At 28.4% G+C, this 13272-nt stretch overlaps 1 protein-coding gene across 2 annotated transcripts in view; it reads left to right on the forward strand.

Moving 5' to 3' along the window:
* dve (SATB1_N and homeodomain domain-containing protein dve) overlaps positions 1 to 13272 on the forward strand; it is a 153889-nt gene that overhangs the window by 127819 nt on the left and 12798 nt on the right. For both annotated transcript variants that reach the window (XM_088185454.1, XM_088185462.1), the window contains exons 3-4: positions 4917 to 5126; positions 8354 to 8583. In XM_088185454.1, the coding sequence (XP_088041580.1) occupies positions 4917 to 5126; positions 8354 to 8583 (440 nt within the window). The remainder of the gene's footprint in view (positions 1 to 4916; positions 5127 to 8353; positions 8584 to 13272) is intronic.

Raw genomic sequence — 13272 nt, forward strand, 5'->3', positions numbered from 1 at the left:
TGCACTGTGTAATTAATTAATTAATTCTACCCGCCACGCGCCGCCCGTGTTCAAGTCGCTCCGCCCTCGTGGTGCACACACATACGTACGTATACGCTAATACGATTTAATTTTATGGCGGATTTGCGATAAGATTTCGCCAGCGCTCGAGATTTGCGCTGTTCTCGCGCTCCTGGGCGGATCCCAAACGTCTACGGCGTAGAGGCGTAGACATTCTACAAGATTACTTGAATCAAAAACTGTCTGTCTTACCCTGTCTTCTCAACGCGTATTAAATTAATAATTATAATATATTTTTTGTCCTTAAAAATATTTGTTTCTGTATGCGTTTAAAATAATATTTTATATAATCCATCTTAAAAGTGTAGTGGTATGAGGAAAGACAGGATCAGCTGACCAAGGTCGGTAGACGAGAATTTTCTCGCCGATCAGCCAGTAATATATCAGCCCTCAAATAAATAGTAATATTCAGGTATTACTATTTATTCACGCGGATCTGTATGTTTATTTTAATTTATTTAATATATTCAATTATTTAATTAAAACTTTTCAGATAAATATGTAACAAAGTGGAATAAGCTGTATCAAACTCGTTTAAGCCGATACTTAGATTTATGTGTAAAATACAAAGATAGAGATATTCCTTATTCAAATAATTTATTTTCATTTAACCCATTCCCTGTAATGTAATAAAATATATTACATTTATTAAATTCTAAAATTAATTACGCCGGCTTTGCAGGCGAGCTCTGAATGAAACGTAAGTCGGCCACACTTTTGTCAGGTCGGTTTTATCGGCGGGGGCCAGTTTTAATTAAGCGGGCGGCTTTCTTCGGGATATCCTAAGCCGCGGCCCTGCTCCGGGGCCCGCGTAAATCCCGCAACTTTGGGGGCCCGCTACTGCGGAGTCGCCGGTCCGAACTTAACACCTCGGGTTTAATATCGGCCGTGGATTAGTTTGGGCTTAATACTCTGTTGCCCGGCGGTCAGCGCCTCCGCCCCCACGCTTTTGCCCCCCTTATCTCACCTGCCCTGGCGAGGTCGCGCGACTCTGACACCGTTGTCTTAATAAATTAATTCCGCAAAATAAATTATACCTCGCGACCTTATTAATTCGTCGCATGATACACGAGCTTATATTATACACAGAACGGATCAAATGTATGATGTATTATATACGATTTCAAAATTAAGCTTTCACATAGAAATATTCCGTTAAAAAATTAAATATTAAATTTGTAGTTTATGATTCAAAAGTTAATCTTTATTTACTATTGGCATATTATTTATTTTGTGATCGAGTGTCACGTATATATATCTGTCCATATCAGCAGTGTATTTGTCCATAATGGGACGCAGGATCAGCTGACTGAGGTCAGCCGACGAGAAAACTCATGTCGGCCGACCAGTTGTAACTTCTCATATAGATCTAGATCCATTAGTTTATATGTAGCACGCATACTGTGAATTTATGAAGAGGGACTTCCTGGCTTAAAGCCTTCAAATGACTGTTCGTAAACCAAGTCTCAATAATATTGCGCAATAATTAATATTAATATAGTTTTTTACGATTTTTGTTCCCAGATAAGTGTCATGTTTATATTCCGAATTTTAAGCTTTCCAACACAAACTGATATATTTTACATACCGATTTTAAATTCATATAATCTGTGACTGTTGTCTAATATTATATATAGTAATATACTAATATTATATCAGTTAATGGAATTCAGAAAGATACTACCTATTTTTTATTTTTTAATATCAGAAATAACCATTCAATGTGTGAAAAAATATAAAATAAATAAAATTCATAGCCAACTCATTATCCAAGTACAATTTTATGTCAAAGTTTATATTCTTATAAAGATAGCTCAAACAACACTAATTTGATTTAATGGACATTAGTGTTTTTTTTCTTTACGGGGTTCAGAGCTTATGAAGAAAATGTTTATTAAGTTTTTCTTATTAAAAAATGTCTATCGATATAAATTATTATTTGTGTGGCTATTGTGCACTCCTATGTGCTCTGCCGATAGCAAATTTGTATTACTGTAAGTCGGATCATTATCGTTTATAAATTTTAAATGGTTATTGTTATTTTTAAAAATCCACATGCTCAGGTGATGTACACTCAGTGTACATGTAAAAATTAGTAGTTTAAAATTTATATTTATTAAAAATCGGTCTCAGATTATTTATTATATTACACATAATAATTTATTATTAATTATAAAGAATAATTTATATTTAATCCGTGACATTTATTCTTGATGTCATTAATTCCTTGTGATTACTTGTAGATATTTAATATGTCAGATTGACTAACCCAGTTAGTACAAATTAACACAGTAGTAGCGCATTTGGCTTACGACTTTCAGGTTACAACGGGAAAAAATTATTAGAAATCTATATTGTCAAACATTTATCTCCAATTGTTTTGAAAAGAAAAAAATATTGTAGCATTAGATTATATCTTATTGATTACTAAAATTTAACTGATAAAAATACAGTAGCAGTAATTAAAGTAGACTATTTTTTTTTTAGCACATATTTGACTTAAATACTATTCAGTTTAAAGCTCGTTAAAGAAAGTAATGTTATTTTAGTTTATGGTTAATAATTACTTTCTGGATATTCTGTAAAAACCGTGTCATTCCACTATCCAATTCCGAGCCTTTAATCATAGAAAATTCAACAGTTAATGTCACGTGGAAACTTCTAATTTTTATATTTCAGTCCTGAAAGAATATATTTGCTTTTAAGGATTCTTAAAAACAATCAAAATTTAAAAATACTGCACTTTAGCCATTAGCAAAAACTTTACCGGGCACCGGTGCACACCATGGCACAATTCCTTACTTATTTTCTAGAAATACTGCAATTAACGTTTAAAAAAATACTCAAAAGTACTTATTTTAAATAGACAAATACTGAGTGAAACACTTATGTATAAAAAAATTAAGTTATGCTAGACTTTACATTTCTGAAAATAAACCTTCACAATTTTTTTAGTGGTCTTATTTTTTATTCTAGATGTGCTTATATTTGAGACATTGAACCATTTAGGTTATAAAACGACCATTTGTTAGAATTTATTAGACTAAATTATTACTAAACCGATGTTGTAAATGTAAAATAGTTTTTTAATAATTATTTTAGCTAACATAAGTTTCCCATGAGTGCAGATCTAATATATAAAAATTATTTGGATTTATATCCAGCCAATTAATTATCAATATCTGTGTTTTAATAATAAAAAAATACATATTAGTTGACATTTTAGCAATGTATGATAAATAAATAATTAAAAAATGGATCACCCTCGATATTGAAATCTATTTTAAAATAGTTTTCCTTAAAATTCCCGCTGTATTGACGTAACAAAACACACAATATTGTGTCCTAAACTAAATCGTGCGAAATTAAATCGTTTTCACCTTTAAGCAAACTATTGTTAACCTGAGTGGGTGGCGGGGCGGCGCGTGTGTAGTTTGCCATCCCCCCGGGTTCAGCCTTTAAACTGGCCACAATATTTAATCAGGGACGTTCCGTTATAATTACAATATGTCCCGGGCCCCTTGGGTCCGTACACACGAGAGATGAATAGATTTTCAATGTCTCTCGGTGTACACGTGGCTAATACGCGCTAAAGCCTCCATGAATATGTCCCGGGCATTAAGGTGTCCCCTGACCGGACCCGACTTGAGGCCACTATAAGAGTTAGAGCATTTGAATATTTGAAAGTGGACCGCTTCTGGATTAGGCGGATTCCCTTCAGCGTTTTGGTCACAGCGACGCTTGTACGTGTGTGTGGGTGTTTATTATACACGAACACAATAATATCAATATTGCATTAAATAGTTAAAAAAAACATTTTATAAAAAGTAATAAGGAGCTTAAAAGTTTTCTAAGTAATTAATCAAAAAAAATCAAAGCTTTTTTTGATAGTATATTTAAATCAAATTTTTTACAACTTTGAACAGAATTAGGGACAAACTATAACATTAGAGTTAAAACATACATTAAAAAAAAGCAATTATTTCATGTTTGGTATTGATGTTTTTAAAGCTAATAATATGAATCTTTTAAGATGCTTAATCATTTTATTATTAAATACTTCTAGGAAGAAAATATCAAATTTGTCTTTTCTTAAAATCAAAAGCATTAATTATTATTGTATTTATCAAGAAATGTGTAAATACATAAGTTCTGTCTTTGACTTTAAAAATATATATAAGTCGCAAAAATATGTTACGATGATAATAGACAAGTCACTATTTTATAATTAGGTATAAGCTTTAATATATTTTGAATTACTATATTGTTTTGCTGAATCATTAAATCAGAGTTTTTCGTTCTATGAAATTCATTTAAGACTTGCATCACTTCCTTATAATAAGACGCTTCATTAGTATTTAAACGAACTATTATATTATAATTCTGCTTTTATAAAAAGCGTCGTCCTCGTTTTAAATCGTCCGTTTTCCTACTTAATTCCCATCTAGAGAGATGGCTGCGACGCCATTTTCATCGGCGTCTGTGACTTTTCCTCTTCCGCGGCTTTCCTCGCGGAAAAGCTCTACAACACAAAACAAAGATTGTTACATTATTTTTTCCTCCTTCGCGAAGCAAAGTGAGCTGAGAGAAGAAATTGAGTCTCGCCAAGTACTAGCTACGCTCTTCTTCTCCTCGGCTTTCCACGAAGAAGGCGAAAGACGTTTTCACAAAGGCAGTCTTTGTGAATGCATTAATTTTGTCTGATGCATTCTCTCGTTTCAACGACTTAGTAGTAGCATTCAAGAAACGCGCTTTGTAATTTTTAATTAGCGTGATTAACAACTATCGTTTTATTTCTTGGACGTACTTTAAAATAGCACTTTTACAGTTTCTAATAATAATTTCTCTCTTTGCAGCAGAAACGCTACCTGTCAGGTGCATCGTCGAGGGTGTTACCACCCTGGAAGGGCTCTGCGGAAATGGAACTGTGCCGCACGGTATGAGACGACCCTCGGTCGAAGTTGAAAGCTACGTGATTATACCAGCTTCGACAGCTTTTCGCGAATTGGTGACAGCTGCTCTTATTCGGCTGGGATATCCACATGATTGTGCTGCGGCAGCAAAAGGTAAACATTTATATTCACTATAATATTTTTTTTATTCTGAGCATGATATGGATTATAAGTCATACACCTTGTATCTCACTCTTTTTTATTGAAATAGATAATACGGCATACTATAAGAGTTGTTTTTAATCTTAGATAGCTAATGGCGCATTTAAAAATAGCTAGAAACAAATTTAAAAATATTAGTATTAAATCTGAGCAATAAATTATTTTTTTACAATGAGATTTCGCGCTCGTTATAAATAAATATAATAAAATAATTTAAATTAAGAGACTTATAATAAACTCAAGTAAGTTTTTAAGGCAATTTAAATTTATGAAAATTTTATGTTAAAGAAAACAATATACTTTTAATAATATAGAACTGAGGTAGATACATGTAAAATGAACTATTTTTAATCCAAATAATATTCACGTAAAATCTGTATCTACAATGAATATGTGAATAAAACTAATAAAAGTGCACTTAAAAGTAGCCTTTTTAATTTAATAAAACATAGAGTTATATGTTAAATATATTAGTGATTATCTGGAATTATACTTAATTATTAGTATTATATTATGGTGGTTTAAAAATACCTTTTTCAAATAAAAAAATTATATAAAATATTTCTAAAAAGCGACCATTTATAAGAAATATTGGCAATTGATATTATCTAATATATAAGTAAATAATATAAAGGGCAGATAAATAAAAGTAAGATTTTTAAACTTAATTAATAGTATATGTATTATATTTAAAATCATTACCCACTACAATAAATATTTAATTATTAGTGCGCTTAAAAGTAGTCTTATAAATTTAAGAAAACTTATTTTTAAATCTTGTATCATATGATAAAACTACTAGTTAATGTCTTGAGCTCATATTTATTTTATAATATCAAAAAATATTTTGATACTATGAAATAAATATTTTTTAAATAATGAATTTATAAAATTCTTTTCTAAAAATCAACCGTTTATACAAAATTGTAAGTTTTAAAAAAAATGGCAATTAAAATAATCTAATATATAATACATGACATAATACACATAAATGAAAAATGAGTCATTTCCAATTCATATAATAGTTACTAGCTTTAACTATATGCCAAGTTGCATAAAATCTCGTATGGGGGCCCGGTCAATTTACCATAAGACTCGTTTTTTTTAAAATGAATTAATTTAAAAATAAAATTAAATGCAAATTGGGCTTCTGAACCCTTTTTGCATACGACATTTTTCAGGTGGATTTCATTTTTCAAAGTTATGACACTTTAAATTTTTACATTGGCCACAATTTTGTAAAAAAAAATATTTTTTTATACAGAACGTATAGGTGGATGCACAATAGTTCTATACAATACTGAAAATTTAATTTTTAATCTTTAAAACCAAGCAGTTAAGAGCGTAAGCTCTTCTGAAAGTCTCAAAATGGCTCGTATGGGGGTCCGATCGAACTGATACATCGCATGTTTTGAAGCAAAAAACTATTTTTTTTATATTTTATTTAGATTAAGTTTAGGCTTTTAAACGTTTCATATATAGCAATCTTTTCGTTAAATGTAAACCTACTGAGTTACGAGTGCTTAAGTTTTTATACTTGTCGCAATTTTGCAAAAAATTGACACATTGGATTTTGCTAACGAACATATACAGGGTTCTTAAGAATTCTATACTGTCACTAAAATTCAACTTTAAATATGTATAAACTACTATTTTATCATCCACTTTAAAATATTATTGCTATCAAGAAATTACACAAATTTATAAGTTAATTATTTACATAAAAATTAAAACAAATAATAAAAATTTTACCATAAAAAAATATTTTTCAATGTTCTTTTTAAAAAAAACTTTAATTACAAACTACTACTATTAATTATAAATAATTAAATTAACCTTAAATTCAATATTATGCCTTAAATATTTTATATTGTACATATTGTACTGCAATTTAAATTCATATGAAAGTAGGTTCATGAGTGATTTCAATTAATGTAATAATTTTTTAAATTACATCAGAAAAAAAAATTGTATACAAATCGCGATAAAGCAAAATCAGCGTAATTTTTATCTTTGTTACAAAAATATTGCTTATTATTTCATTTTTTATGCGGTTAAATAATTAATTTACATTAATAATTAAAATCCCTTTTTAACTGCGCATAAATTTTACGTGCCACATATTTGCCATTAATTTAATAGCTTAAAATAATAAATATAAATTAAATAAATAATATTAACCCTATATTGAGCTTATATTAACCCAATATAATTGAAGTAATAATACTTTTATTTGTATCAGTGTTATAATTTATAATATATAAAATCAACTTATTAATCCTTCTTTATATTTTTTCATGGCATTTTTTTGCCTTACTTAGTAATAATATTCTTATAGATACAACTTTTTTTAATATGACTTAATTATGTATGAAAATATACAGAACAATAAATAATATATTTTAGTTCTAATCCATTTTATATAAATACACATACAATCACTTCTAACTCTCGTACTTAGATTGATTTAAATTATACATATGTTTGTACAGAGTTTTAGTCAACTAATAAATAAAATGAAAATAGAAAATCTTTTTATTAGTTATTTTATGCTTATACTGATTATTTCTATATGCAATAATAAAATAAATATTTTTTATCATTTTATCCTTTCCGGAATCAATTTTTGTGTTACATTTTCAATTTATGAATCAAATTCTTATGTACTTAAATTAAATACAGATATATGTATGTATAAGAATTGCTTAAAATAATGATAAAAATGGTTCAGTTTAAAAAAATTTAGTCTTTTTAATAAACCTACAATATTTGATACTAAAAATATTATTACTTAAATTTATATAAATGTAATTCTGTAATATAAAACCACTTCATATTTTTTTTAAATCACTAAAATCTCAATTAGGTGTTAACAATAAATATTCTTGAATATTTAAGTAAGAATTTTTAATCCATTTTTATAATTATATTTACTATATTTTTCTACAACTCTTTATATACGTATTTAGTTTTATTTAAAAAATTCAGATGATTGAGTTAATTAATAAATTCAATAAATATTTTAAATCTTATAATTAACTGTATAATCTTTATACTGATTATTTTGTATATAAAATATATTTATTAACTCTTTGTATCGAATTCTTAAGTGTAAATAATCTTATATATGTATGTATTTATATATAATTTTAATTCATTATTATTTAATTTATTCATAGGTTCCGTGATAATCAAAAACTGGAAGCCATTAACATTCGACCGAATTTCCGACGGACCTTTAGCTACAGTTGGAGAAATCTTAGGAGAACTGACTACTGTAGCCACTCTCAGAATACAAGTACTTCGACCAAGAACTACGCCTCTCCAAGAAATAAAGGATAAATTACTGAAGCTGCTGCTGGTTCACAGTCACGGATTGCTGCTTTCGACTGGATGCCCCTTAGACGACGTAAGTAAAATTATTGTATTCCATACATAATAACATATAGATATGCTTATACGTATGTATACTCTCGTCTCAAGGATAATTTACAAACTTGTTAACAATACGCCTTCACGTTCGTTATCCTGAATAAACGGATCCTAAATCAAACGTAGCGATTATTTCGCGCTACTTCCCCACGTCAACCCGCTTTTACAGGTGTTCTAATTAAATTTTATCGGAAACTTCGGCATCGGCGTATCCGCGTTGCTTGTTAAGTCGTTTGCTACAAAAGTCTTGGTGCCAGGGTCTTTATAAAGGTATATTGAACCAATAGGGCACTCGCCATGGATACGCAAATCTGAGGGGCGTTTAAACAATTTATTAATATTATTTTAATTTTTTAAATTTTATATCATCATCTAATGAGTTTATCGTTTAAAAAAAATATTATGCTATTCATTAATATATCTTAGAAATATAAAATATTATTTTTCATGAAAAGGATTTTTTTAATATTATTAGAATAATACTCGTGTTTAGTAATCTATCTACAATTCGCGTTCTTTACGTTGATAAAATCTTAAAATATCATTTTTTATAACTATGTATGATCTTGTTTTGTAGCTTTAATGTGCATACTGGCATTTTTAATATTATGTTATCTATTTATTTTATATTTAAGAATCTTTCTACTGACAGAATCGTCAGTGAATTAAAATGAATATAACAATGTGACAATCTGTTACGATTCCCGAACGAGATGTTGCGCAACAGTTCGGTTTACACGAGGGCGAAGGCCACAATGCTTCTCGTAGTATAGAATAAGCGACAGGCTTAAGCCGGGAAAACAATGAGCTACCCACTAATAAGGGTTAAATATTATAGCACAGACGGGGGGTTGCATTGTGAGGGTAGGACTCTTTCCCGTCCTGTTCCAGATTCGTATACATTTTCATCGAGCGAGTCGGATGCATAGAATTTTACCTCTGTTGTTAAAATAGAGTACGCGTTTAATTGACATTATTAAAATATAACTTATTTTCTGTAAGTAAAGTTAAAGTGGTTTTAGAATAAAGATAAATGTTATTTTCAAAGTGCAAGTATAATATAATATGTCAAAGAATACAATTTAAAACTATTTTTAAAACTGAACTGTCTGTTCTTTATTTTAAAAATTGTAAGTATTAAAGAATTCATGAATATTTGAAATGATTGTAAGCTGTTGAAGTATATATAAATATACAATACGTACAATAATTATCAACGGCACACAAGTTAATCTCAGAAGAAATACTATGTTCAAGTTTTTGCTCCTGTTAAAACTAATTTATCGCCTAATAATAAGCGCGTTAGGTCGTAAATTTCACGCTAAAATTTTACATGTATCTCACCCCCATAAACATATTCACCCCTTTGCTCTTTTTGTGCCTACCCATCAGAACCACTTAAGCCTTATCCGTCTTAGTTCTACACATGCTTAATGGTACCTAATCAACTTTCTTATATATGTATGTATAATATATTTAAAATATATCTATATTTGGAAATAGCATTGATAAGCATGTCTTATGCTTATGATATTAAAGATATTTTGTAATACGTTCAAACGTTTTAGTATGGTATTGAAATAACATTTACCACCCCGACGTGCTGGCTCCTTTGTGAATAATCTTTAAGTAAAGGGGTGGCGCGTCTAATGCACGAGGGTTGATTTATTTGCGCGGGGATTTATTATAATAATTTATGGCACTTAATTCGCGATATTTTTGCGTTCAATTAAACTTGTGCTTGTGTATTATTTGCATATACATATATAGTGAATTGTATAGCTTAAAAAAATATATTATAATATTTATTTGGAATAAAAAAATAACCATAAATAAAATTGCAACAAATAATTTTTAAAAGTGCTTCTTAAACTGCGCTTTAAAATTAAGCATATATTGTATTTCAATAAATAATACATATAATCTATAAAACTTGAAAACTTCACAACAAAATTTGATTAAAACGTACAAAAAAACAAGGCAGGTTCTCTTCAAAAATATAGTATAAAGTGTTTTAATGAAATCTTAAATATTTTCCTCTTTAGCTCTCTTTCTTATCATGCAGATTTTATCTTATTATTTTGTATTTAATTAACAATATTGATGTAATTCAATAAGATATTGCGCTTCAGAATCCAATAAACTTTTGCACTATTTTTAGGAAAATCTACGCCAATAAATTAATTTTAATTTAAAAAAAACAGTTTTTTATCCAAACCTAAATTATACTTTTAAAAAGAAAATAGTAGTTTATTTAAAAGTAATAAATACCTATTTTTTTATTGCTGCTGAAATAAATTTGCTGTGAAAACTTATTTTATATTTAATAAAAGCAGTTTTCACAGCAAATTTACTTTAGCGGCATTAAAAATATGTATTTATTATTTTTAAATCAATTAGTATTTTCTTTTTGAAAGTATAATTATAATAAAGTAGGAGTATAATTTAAACTGCCAATTTATGGTAGTTTAAAACTCAAAAATTTATTGACGAGACTTATACAATATATTTTTTATTGAGCTTTAATTGAAAACCTTTGAAATTGCCTTATTTTGTGTAAAAAATTATATGTAGTAGTACACCTATGTATATTATATGTGTTTTAGAGGTCAATGTTTGTGTTAATAATTTCCAATAAAAATTTTCTGCTTTTTAGTTTATAATTTTTGTACTTTTGAGGGTAATATATTTTGGTAATCAAAGCACATTGCCGCATTTTTTGACACAAGTTTGATCACAAGTAATAATTTTATAATTGTTTATCTTCGTGGTTTAAGGAAACTCGGAAAAAATTTAAGACGATTTTACTGTATCTTATCTGTGAAAAATCGTGAAAATTCTTATATCTATTTTCTACTATTTTTTATGCGTTATTTCCCAAGCGATAGTTTCAAAAGTTTTTTCATAAAATTGTTATAGCTATTTTGAATTTACTCTACCTGACTTAAATTACTTTGGCTAATGTTTGATTACGTCATTATATTGTATAATTATGGTCAATCAATTTTTGAGTGTTAAACTGTTTTTCACAGCAAATTTACTTCAGCAGCGTTAAAAATAAGTATTTATTATTTTGAAATATACTAGTATTTTTTAAATAAAGTATAATTTAGGTTTGGGTAATAAGCTGTTTTAAAAATAAAAATTAATTTATTGGCGTAAATTTACCTAAAAAATGTGCAGAAGTTTATTTGGTTCTGAAGCACAAAATCTTATTGAATTATTAATATTGTTAATTAAACACAAAACAATATAATAAAAAACTACATGATACAAAAAGGGAGCTTAAGAAGAAAACGATTCATAAAAAATACTGGGCATTATAACTATTATATTTACAATGTTCTCAAAATTCCTATTAATATTTCTATGTATATGAAATTTTGTGTACTGTATGGTGTGAATGAACTAATTACATTATGTGCAATAATATACTTTTTATTCTTTAAACTTATTGGACTTATCATATTTTAAAATAACCATTGATATGCTATACACTAACTACAAAACGTATAGTTATTTATTGTATGATTTTAAAATATTAAAAAAAAGCTTATAATTTTATTTAAAAATAAACGTCTATACGTACAAAACAATGCAAATTCGTGTCTTAGTACAATAAGCTGAATATTTTAAGACATATCCCCTTGAAGCGCAAATTTCTGGCGATCTCTTTGTGAAGAGATCGCTTTCGGCGCAGCAAATGCTAAGTTACTCATTGAAATCGCTTTACCCTTTGCCAGATAACTTTATCTGAATATTATTATCGTTTCGAAAGACCAGGGTTGCGAATTGAGAAAATTCCATCAAAATAATATATTTTCGGTACCCTGCAAACACCTTTCCAGAGCCAAATAACTGAAGCTGTAAATCGACGCTAATTAGCACAAGAGGCCAATCTGTAAAACGGCTCTTTCGGGCTTTTCCACTTTCAATACGAAAGTTTCCATCGAACTTTGGCTTAAAGCTTGACTTAGACTGTACACTAACATCATTGTGCTACCGAGTGAATTTATCATCTCAAAGGATCCGTTTATAATGGCGACGGCGGAGGTGAACGATAAGATCTTCATTAATTTCTATAAATCATTGGATTCGCGAACTACTTTCAAAGTGTGCGCCTCGCTTTAGATTTAAATTAGTCGTGTAAGATATTTTACGTCTATACATTGCCGCGTATTTGTATATGTATGTATTGAGGGTTTTATAATAAGCCATTAAACAAAATAATCTGTCGAAATATTTACAGCTAAAGCCTTAATGTAACAATAGAGCCTGTCAAAAATAAACCCAATCCTGTAGCGAAATTCACAATATTACAATAAAAAACTTTGCTCTCTTGATGCTTTAGCGGCTTAATGCAGGGGTTGACAACATTCTGGGCGGCGCTTCGTATTACGTTTATCAAAAGTACTATTAAAATTTAATTATTTATTACATCAATATTTTATATATATCAAAATAAATTTGATAATGATAACGAATACATGTTTAACATAATATTATTTTCATGATTCGTGCTAGATTTTTTCATTTTAAAAAAGTTTTTTATGAAGCAATTAACTTGAGGTAAGAGTAAAATACTTGCATAAAGGTTCCAATATGGTTGGATCATTCTATTCACTGTTAAATAGTCTAACACTATATACTTTTTTTGTGTTAATGA

The sequence above is a fragment of the Plectrocnemia conspersa genome, unplaced genomic scaffold (genome assembly GCF_051122295.1).
Source record: "Plectrocnemia conspersa isolate PC_06_02 unplaced genomic scaffold, ASM5112229v1 ptg000001l, whole genome shotgun sequence".
Taxonomy (NCBI): domain Eukaryota; kingdom Metazoa; phylum Arthropoda; class Insecta; order Trichoptera; family Polycentropodidae; genus Plectrocnemia; species Plectrocnemia conspersa.